This window comes from Maniola jurtina, chromosome 10, assembly GCF_905333055.1.
Source record: "Maniola jurtina chromosome 10, ilManJurt1.1, whole genome shotgun sequence".
Taxonomy (NCBI): Eukaryota; Metazoa; Arthropoda; class Insecta; order Lepidoptera; family Nymphalidae; genus Maniola; species Maniola jurtina.
Genome location: NC_060038.1, coordinates 7,867,856 through 7,877,160, shown reverse-complemented (window position 1 = coordinate 7,877,160; position 9,305 = coordinate 7,867,856). Strand labels below are relative to the sequence as shown.

General features: G+C 38.5%; 2 protein-coding genes and 1 long non-coding RNA gene across 3 annotated transcripts; 2 read left to right on the top strand and 1 right to left on the bottom strand.

Moving 5' to 3' along the window:
- The first annotated feature begins 475 nt into the window (after positions 1 to 475).
- LOC123868841 lies at positions 476 to 1,393 on the top strand. The gene is made up of 2 exons (XR_006796738.1): positions 476 to 1,045; positions 1,163 to 1,393. It is a non-coding gene; the product is annotated as an uncharacterized LOC123868841 (long non-coding RNA).
- A 228-nt stretch (positions 1,394 to 1,621) lies between these two features.
- On the top strand, positions 1,622 to 3,170 carry LOC123869088 (putative nuclease HARBI1). The gene is made up of 5 exons (XM_045911824.1): positions 1,622 to 1,849; positions 2,025 to 2,221; positions 2,330 to 2,462; positions 2,541 to 2,682; positions 2,779 to 3,170. The coding sequence occupies exons 1-5, from the start codon at positions 1,622 to 1,624 to the stop codon at positions 3,168 to 3,170; spliced, it is 1,092 nt and encodes a 363-aa protein (XP_045767780.1).
- Positions 3,171 to 5,872: 2,702 nt separating this feature from the next.
- On the bottom strand, positions 5,873 to 9,098 carry LOC123868921. The gene is made up of 7 exons (XM_045911603.1): positions 8,990 to 9,098; positions 8,692 to 8,891; positions 8,427 to 8,606; positions 7,747 to 7,821; positions 6,741 to 6,815; positions 6,448 to 6,586; positions 5,873 to 6,236 (listed from the first exon to the last, which is right to left on the bottom strand). Coding segments are annotated over exons 1-7 (963 nt in total). The 5' UTR covers positions 8,991 to 9,098; the 3' UTR covers positions 5,873 to 5,943.
- Positions 9,099 to 9,305: the final 207 nt, after the last annotated feature.

The window sequence follows — 9,305 nt, the reverse complement described above, 5'->3', positions numbered from 1 at the left end:
CGTTATAATCATAGGAGTGCAACTTCAGAACATTAAAAAAATCGCAAATTAAAAATCGCTTGTGGTGCCATCTATATGAGAGCACGGCTTAACAAATAGATATACATAATATATAATTTATATTTTTAAACATGGTTTAAACAAACGTTAATGGAAATAATAATGTTTGTTTAAAACAAGTTTAAAAATCTTCAAACAATATGATATATGCTAGTACAGTACATAGAAATAGTATTTAAATTGTTTCGCACGCCTTGCGCGCTATTAGTGCCCTCTAGATGAGAGCACACGCGTAACTTGGAAAAAAAAAAATCTGGAGTCGCACATCTATCTCTAGTAATATAGTAGATAATCTATGGTTATAATTATATCAAGTGGGGTATCAAATAAATGAGGAGAAAATTCTGAATTCATGAATACAAAATATGTACTAGTTACAACATTAAAATACCAAGCGACAGAAAAACAATTTTACTGTAATATTCTTTATTACTTAGACATACCATGGCCATACCACGTACAAGGGACAGGGGACAGCATGAGGTCTCTTGGTCTTTTCCATTAGGTACTTTCTAGACTAGTATAAACTATAAACTGTGAGTATAAATACAATCAAATAGGTAATTATCTGTGATGGGGACAGCGTGACACTTAACAAGATGGCGTCGTTAGTTCCGATTTTGGCCACGCGCCAAAAGATCCTTGTCGCACTCCAATCACCAGGAATCCGGACCAGCAGTGCGATTGTGTAAAACTTGACGATGAAAATGGTATTCATTTGATGGCTTAAACTATACGATTTCAGCTGTCAAACGGCAAATTCGAATTGTGTATGTTGTTCATAAATGGTTAGCGATTGGATGGTTATCATGGTTGATCATAATGGTTATTTTAGACGATGAGTGAATGATTTGATACCATTTGACAGCTAATTCGAATTGTCTAACTTTTTTGAGCCATCGCTTATGTCAAATGATTGCGATGACTCGCGGGCCATGATTATCGTTGATCATTGAGATAGTTTAGTGGTTTATGCTTGGTTTATGTACGTATTAAATTGATTTAAATATAATTTTTTAACTTTTGTAAGCTAATTCTAGAAAAAGTTATGATTTTAGCAGTCTAGGTGTTTACGTATTTAATTTAAGTACATATGTTCCAGTGTATTGGTGCCTCAACAACAGCCAACTACCCAGTTAAATCTACTCACTTAACCTAGGAAGAAATAGCTACTTGCCTAACTCAAATATAGGCTGTTTTAAACTCCTCTTTCCTCTAAACCATCCGAGAGTTTTATTTAATTAATTGCTGTTAGTAAATTTCTGTTTAATCATAGTTTAAACCTTGTAAATATTTGATGGCGATGTTTTTTCAATTAAATCATATAAGAGTATATGGAAAAAGTTTTATTTAATTTACAGTCTTTCCTAGGTACCTACTAGGTATAAAACTATAAACCTACTACCTACCTATTAGGTACTTACTATCTATCTGGGTAGGTAGGCTATAAACGCTATCTATCAGCAGTTTTCACCACCCCTACCCGTTTTGTGTTTTTAGAAGTACCTAGCTGTTTAACTGCAACTTTATAAGCAATATTACCTACCTACCCAAGTATAAAATGGCCCATGCGTATATGATGGGAATGGCAGAGCGTGAGCGCCGCATAAGACGCTCGCAACTGAGGAGGTCCCATCTACGCAAACACTCCAACCCCTGGGACATCCCAGAAGGGGAATTTGTAGCCAACTACCGCCTGTCTTTGCCGCTGTTCCAGCAACTAGTCGACGAACTCGCGCCATATTTGCGGCCAAAGCAGAGATCGACAGGTATCTCTACAGAGCTGAAAGTAAGTATAATGTACCTAGTGTTGAAAAATATGAAAATGACAAAAATAAAAAATAGGATAAAAAATTATGCAAAAATGCTAGCCAATTACACATAAGGGATCCGTTAGTCCCACCAAAAAAATAATTAATTAATCTCATAGGTACTTGTTGCTCTCTTGTTTGTACCCATCATAGATCATGGCTGCGTTAGATTTCTATGCTGGTGGCAGCTACCAGAGACGGGTTGGTAAAGATTATAATTTGGGGCTCTGCCAAACTGCCGTCCACAAGTGTGTGGCCGAAGTGACCGATGCCCTCAACCAGTCAGAAGTGTTACTGCGGCATATAAAATTCCCCAGTAGCACTGAAGAGAGGAGGACTATTTTAAAGGGGTAAGAGCACCATTTATACTATTTTATCCAATAGTTCAAATCTTATCCAATAGAACAAATGATCAAATATTTACTAGAATAGTATAAAAACTAATATTTTTTTTACAGATTCATGGACGTTTTTGGCTTCCCAGGTGTGGTCGGATGTATTGATGGTACCCACATAGCTATCATACGGCCCCACCTGAATGAGGAAGCCTTTTTTAATAGGAAGCATTATCACTCACTAAATGCATTGATTGTAAGTTTTTCATAAGCTACCGTTGTCAAATAAGCACCTAGCAACAAACATATATCATACTTTTGTATAATGTTCTAGATATGTGATGTGAATCTCAACATTTTACATGTTGATGCTTCCTATGGGGGAGCGTGCCATGACTCACATGTGTGGAACCGCAGCGCTTTGGAGGCTCACATGCAGAGTCTCAATGAAGCAGGTGAAGCTTGCTGGCTGTTAGGTAACAAGTGCATCATTATTCAAGTTTCTGTTTTACAGTAGTTGCTAATGACTGGAAACAATAATAATTATACTTAACCCTAATTTTACCTTACAGGAGACTCCGGATATGCCCAGCGGAATTGGATGATGACTCCAATTTTAAGGACAGCTCCAGATTCCCCAGAGTCAAACTACACGGACAACCACACCAGCACTCGCAACACGGTTGAGCGATGTATTGGGGTTTTAAAGGCTAGGTGGCGGTGTCTTTTGGCTCACAGGACGTTGCACTACGATCCTATTAAGGCGGGTAAAATCGTCAATGCATGCATTGTATTGCACAACATGTGCAATAATGCACGTCTTGACGTCCCCGCCTTAGATGAGTATGACCGTAGAAGAGACGGTCAAAGACAACCTCGACAGCCAGCATATGCTCAGGATGTAGTCGCTTCGAGACAGGCGCTTGTCGAAAGATTGTGGAGGGATCGTCGCCGCCGCCGATAAGCATACGCTTGACACGCCTGAGTATGTGATGATGCACCTTAAGGTGGAACGCACTTGCCTAGAAGGTATCTATTCACTCTTCTTTAGAAAGTCCCGATGCAGCTGATGGTGGAACGCGCTTGCCTAGAAGGTACCTATTCACTCTTCTTTTGAAAGCCCCGATGCAGCTTATGGTGGAACGCACTTGCCTTGAAGGTACCTATTCACTCTTCTTTTGAAAGTCCCGATGCAGCTGATGGTGGAACGCGCTTGCCTAGAAGGTAACTATTCACTCTGCCTTTGAAAGCCCCGATGCAGCCAATGGTGGATCGTGCTTGCCTAGAAGGTACCTAAGGTGGAAGGTGCTTGTCTAAACAGTATATAGGTACCTACTGTTACACTCTTCTTTTATTTTATTCATAGAATAAGATTTAGAATAGAATAGATTTTTATTCAAATAAACTTTTACAAGTGCTTTTGAATTGTCAAATAATTTACCACTGGTTCGGAATGCCGTTTCTTCCGAGAAGAACCAGCAAGAAACTCGGCGGTTGCTCTTTTCAGTTGTTCAATTTACAATAATATTCCATACTATACAAGCAATTGCAGCCCCGGAGCTGGAGCAAGTCAAATGCATGTTTTTTTATCATTTACATAATCTTCGATCGTGTAATATGCTTTTGCCAGGAGCATACTTTTCATGGATTTTTTAAACTTTTGTAAAGGCAAGTCTAATATTGACTGGAATTTTATTATAAAATATTGCACTCATTCCCAAAAATTACTTTCCCACTGTAGCGGTTGCCACATTCACAAGATGTCGCTTCTAAACTCAATCACAAGGAACTCACATTGGAATACAAGGAGAAACACGCAACTTTCAATCGCATTGACAGAGCGTTTACGAAATTGCACTATATATAGAAGATTCAACGCACAACCGTCGGCCCAGCTGGCGCCCCGAGCAGAACACAAGCTCGGAGGGAAAATATCCCTATTGCTACGGTCGAGCACATAGCCACAACTCCCGTACACCACTTTTCTGAGGCGGAGCGTAGGTGTTGCGAGCTTATTACGGTTTCTAGTTCGCCTGTCATGGAAATCACCGATTTTTTTGTAGCTGAGGATGTTTTGTCGTACAAAAATTATAATATTGTAAATGTATTGAGAAACTACTGTAAGAATACCTATTTCCTTAAATTTCTCTCTCATAAATCAATCATAAATCCTTTATTTCATCCTTAAGTTTAGCATATTAGTTCTAGGTTCTAGGTTGACCCCGAGGGGTCCACGTTGACTTCACCTATCAATCTAATTTAATTTTTAATTATTTTGAGTCTGTTATCATATTAAAATGTATATTAATAGTGTAATAATTACAAATTTGAATAAATACCATTTTTTTTTTACCACACCGAATGAGGAATTTTCTAAATGAAATAAGTGAGAATTGATTGGTTCCTTGTGCTGTAAATAGATGCCAAAGAAGTAAAATTAGGCAATCACTTTTTTGATTTTTGAACTTTACTTTTTTGACATCCACTCACACTACAATCAATTAATTAATTAACCAATCAAGTCTCACTTTTTTCGAAACTTAATTCGTGGTAGGAAGTCAGCCTCCATAGTTAGATCTTCTCATTTTTTGACGAGTTTTGATGGCAACCGGGATGGGGACGCCTCGCACAGCCCCTGCGCTAACCCGCTGCGGGTGTGCAGCATACCCCGATTGCCATTTCAACCTGTCGCGTTAGGTAAATTACCTACCAATGTAGGAACTTGTAAATTATATTATGTTAAAAGTTCCTACATCGGTAGGTAAATATTTATCTACATACATAGGAACTTTTAATTAACTTACCTATATAAGTTAAAAGTTTTTACATAGTTACGATTGGATTAAATGTAACTTTATTGTTTTTCTTAGGACAGAGCACTCCTAGAGCGTTACACTTCCAGTATAACCTGCCTCGAGGAATGTGAGAAATAAAAAAGATATATGTATATTACAAGTTTTTATTCAATACATTCGATTCCTTATGGTATATGCTTTTGAACCGTCAAATAAGTGGTTACCAATGGTTTGGAATGCCATTCCTACCGAGAAGAACCAGTAAGAAACTCTGCGGTTGCTCTTTTCAAATGTTTTATTTACAATAATAATTATATGCCATGCTATATAAGCAATTACAGCCCCACGCATTGTTGGAGCGAGTCAAATATCCATGGTTTTTTATCGTTTACATAACCTTCGATGTTATAATATGCTTTTTTAAGGAGCATACTATAAATAGATTTGACTTTGACTTTGATAGGTTTGACACCTTCGATTAGGATTTTTGGAGACAAGGTTTTCTCCTGCGGGAAGGATTAGGATGGGGGAGGTTGAGGAACAGGTGACTGAGATTAGTGATTCGGGACTTTCAAAAGAAGAGTGAATAGGTACCTTCTAGGCAAGCACGATCCACCATCAGCTGCATCAGGGCTTTCAAAAGAAGAGTGAATAGGTACCTTCTAGGCAAGCGCGTTCCACTATAAGCTGCATCGGGGCTTTCAAAAGAAGAGTGAATAGGTACCTTCTAGGCAAGCGCGTTCCACCATAAGCTGCATCGGGGCTTTCAAAAGAAGAGTGAATAGGTACCTTCTAGGCAAGCGCGTTCCACCATCAGCTGCATCGGGGCTTTCAGAAGAAGAGTGAATAGGTACCTTCTAGGTAAGCGCGTTCCACCATCAGCTGCATCGGGACTTACAAAAGAAGAGTGAATAGGTACCTTCTAGGCAAGCACATTCCACCTTAAGCTGCATCATCACTTCCAGCAAACCTATTTAATATTTGCATTGCCTGTCCAGCGATGTCTATTAAGTGACTTAGTTGCTGCGCCCGATTTCTCTCAAATTCCAGCCCTTGCTCTGCGACGTCAGCCAAGCGTCCTAGATGGCGCGCTGCATCTCTCTCGATTTGCAGCCCCTGTTCAGCGATGTCCGCTAAGCGCCCTAGGTTGCGTGCCCGATCGCGGTCGATTTCGAGGCGCTGCTCTTCATATCTCTGCGCCCACACAGGTGGGTCCTCATAACGACGCCTCCGATCTGAAATTATTGAAAATTAAGATGATAATTCTATGTGAATGGTACTAATAGTCTCTTATTTGTAACGAAAATATTTTGACGAAACCTACACCAGTGGTGACCACTGCAATAGTATCCTCTACTAGTCTCCTAGCAATAGGAATACATCCAAACTATACTATATTTGAACATGTATAATATTTTTTATGTATAATATAGTATTGGTACTTACAAGGTCGTCGAGGGGCCCTGGCTTGCTCTGCTGTGCGACCACTCCTTGGTCCAACTTCTACAGAATCATCTGTAGAAGACTCAGGCGGTGGGGTCAGAGGTGGAGGTGGAGTGGGCGACAGATTTTGAAATATTATCTCCTAAGGGGATAAAAAAGGAATTTGAAATCTGCATTGTCCACACCGATGAAGTTGCAAGCATAATATAGTTTAGTATAAACAATAATGAACTTAGTTTTCATTACAAATAATCTCTATGATTTTTTTATACATATTGTTTGTTTTCATTACTTACGCGGGAAGGGACAGCAGATTGAGTTGAAGGTGGTTGAGGTGTCACCTGTATATTGAATGCCTCCGTATTTTGCAGCTGAAAATTTAAAACTTTATACATAAATAATTTCTTAATACAACTACATAGAGTTGCAGGTTCTACTATATTTTATCATGTACCAGCCTATATTTGTCATCTCTTTTAAGAAAGAAAGAAAATTAATTTATTCATCTCGTTTCTTAATTTATTTATTCTCAATTATATAATAATAATATATTCTCATTAATTTATTCTTTTGTTACATCCCTCATCATCATCATCGTTTACCAATAGACATCTACTGGTGTAAATAGGTTTCTTGTAGAGATTTCCACATGCCACAGTCTTGCTATGTTAGTGATCACTTCATTTTTTAACCCCCGACCCAAAAAGAGGGGTGTTATAAGTTTGACGTGTGTATCTGTGTACCTGTGTATCTGTCTGTGGCATCGTAGCGCCTAAACGAATGAACCGATTTTAATTTAGTTTTTTTTTGTTGGAAAGGTGGCTTGATCGAGAGTGTTCTTAGCTATAATCCAAAAAAATAGGTTCAGCCGTTTAAAAGTTATCAGCTCCTTTCTAGTTTTCTTGTAGAAAAGAAGGTTAGATAACCCTTAGGTTCATAATATTCAAGTGTCAATTGACAAATGTCAAGCTGTCAAGATGGACGTTGCCTAGATATACATAATTATTTATTTGAAAATGATGTTTTGGAAAACTCAAATACTTTGGATCGTAGGCGCGGAATAGTCCAAGAAAATCGGTTCAGCCGTTTGAAAGTTATCAGCTCTTTTCTAGTTACTGTAACCTTCACTGGTCGGGGGTGTTGAAAATTTTTAATTTACACTTGTGATTTGATCATGTAGACAGACTTCAAGCAAAGCTCTCACCACCGCCCGCTGAGTACTTTGAGCTTTCTTATGAGGCCCATAGTTAGTGATAATAATCTCTGATTTTTTCATACATATTGTTTGTTTTCTTTACTTACGCGGGAAGGGTCAGCCAATTGAGTTAACGGTGGTTGAGGTGTCACCTGTGTATCGAATAACTCCGTATTTTGCAGCTGAAAATTTAAAACTTTATACATAAATAATTTCTGAATACAACTGCATAGAGTTGCAGGTTCTACTATATTTTATTACTAGAGGATTTAGGTTTTTAAAGATCCCATGGGAACTTTGATTTTCTGGGATAAACAGTTGCCTATGCCAATAACAGGGACGCAAGCTACCTCGGTACCAAGTTTTATACAAATCGGTTAAGTGGATGGGTTATTAGGAATCCTGTGGGAACTATTTGATTTTCCGGAATAAAAAGTGGCCTATGTCCGTCCCCGGGATATAAGCTAACCCTGTACCAAATTTTGTCAGAATCGGTTAAACTGTTGGGCCGTGAAAAGGTAGCAGACAGACAGACACACTTTCGCATTTATAATATTAGTGTGGATATATCAGCCTATATTTGTCATCTCTCAGTTCCACATGCCACAATCTTGGTATGTCAGTGATCTCTTCATTTTTGATTTGATCATGTAGAGAGGCTTCAAAAAAAGCTCTCACCATCACCCGCTGAGTGACTCTGAGCTTTCTCATGAAGCCCATAGTTAGCGACCATGTCCCAGATCCATAGGTTGTATATAACATACATTGTTCAAAGACTACTACTTACATTAGGAAGAGGTATCTGCACCTGCGGATGTCCTGCGTACGATACCTCTCCGACTATCTGCAAAATACGGACCTCCGTTAGAGACAGAGGTTTTTTTGGTGGCCCGCCACCCGTCCCGCGGGCATGCTGCCGTAGCGCAGTTTCGCGCTTGCGCGCCTTATATTTCAGTTCATACCAGTACTGGAAAATATGATAAAATTTAATTTGTTAGTGTGTTTTTTTACGTTTTTAGTCCATTTCACTTATCAAATGCCTCACTGCTTACCGTTTTCCAAGCTTTTGGTGACTTGGTGGCCCCATCCCCAAGGCTATTGAGATTTGAGGCGACATTGGCCCAAAACTCATCAACTCTTAGGCTAGCCAAAGCGCCCCCTATCATGCGCCCTCGGGCTATATCACCGTGGGTTTCAAGGAGGCATAATAGTGCCTCCACTTGGGCCAATGATACAACTCTTGCCTTGGGCACTGAAATAAGGGATGGTTGTTATGAAGATAATAAAATTTGGGTATGTTTTTATTTAATTTGTGTAGGAAAGATTTGAATTATGGTAAAACTTACTTACTTTTCAATTCAATTTTGTTTTAAATATTCAAATTTCAATAAATCACGTCGTAAATACCAGTAAATATGAGTAAATACATTGATATTGACACTTACATTGACACATGACATCGCATTTACCATTAGACAGATAATAAAAATAAGTCCACTAACGCCAACTACTGTTGAGAATTAGTAAACTCGATTATAATTCATTCACTGCGTTTAGTTATTGATTTTGCATAACTGATATTAACGTGAATTCAATGTTGTAAGCTATGAAAGTAAATTTTTATGATAAAATATGATAAGTTAGCCTAAAAAGTTGCATTGTTTTA

Coding starts and splice junctions, on each gene's coding strand:
- LOC123869088 (XM_045911824.1), top strand. CDS start 1,622: ATGGCCCATGCGTATATGATGGGAATGGCAGAGCGTGAGCGCCGCATA. Junction 1,850..2,024: donor GTATCTCTACAGAGCTGAAA/GTAAGTATAATG, acceptor TACCCATCATAG/ATCATGGCTGCGTTAGATTT. Junction 2,463..2,540: donor ACTCACTAAATGCATTGATT/GTAAGTTTTTCA, acceptor ATAATGTTCTAG/ATATGTGATGTGAATCTCAA.
- LOC123868921 (XM_045911603.1), bottom strand. Junction 8,607..8,691: donor CACCAAAAGCTTGGAAAACG/GTAAGCAGTGAG, acceptor CATATTTTCCAG/TACTGGTATGAACTGAAATA. Junction 6,816..7,746: donor AATTGGCTGACCCTTCCCGC/GTAAGTAAAGAA, acceptor TTAAATTTTCAG/CTGCAAAATACGGAGGCATT.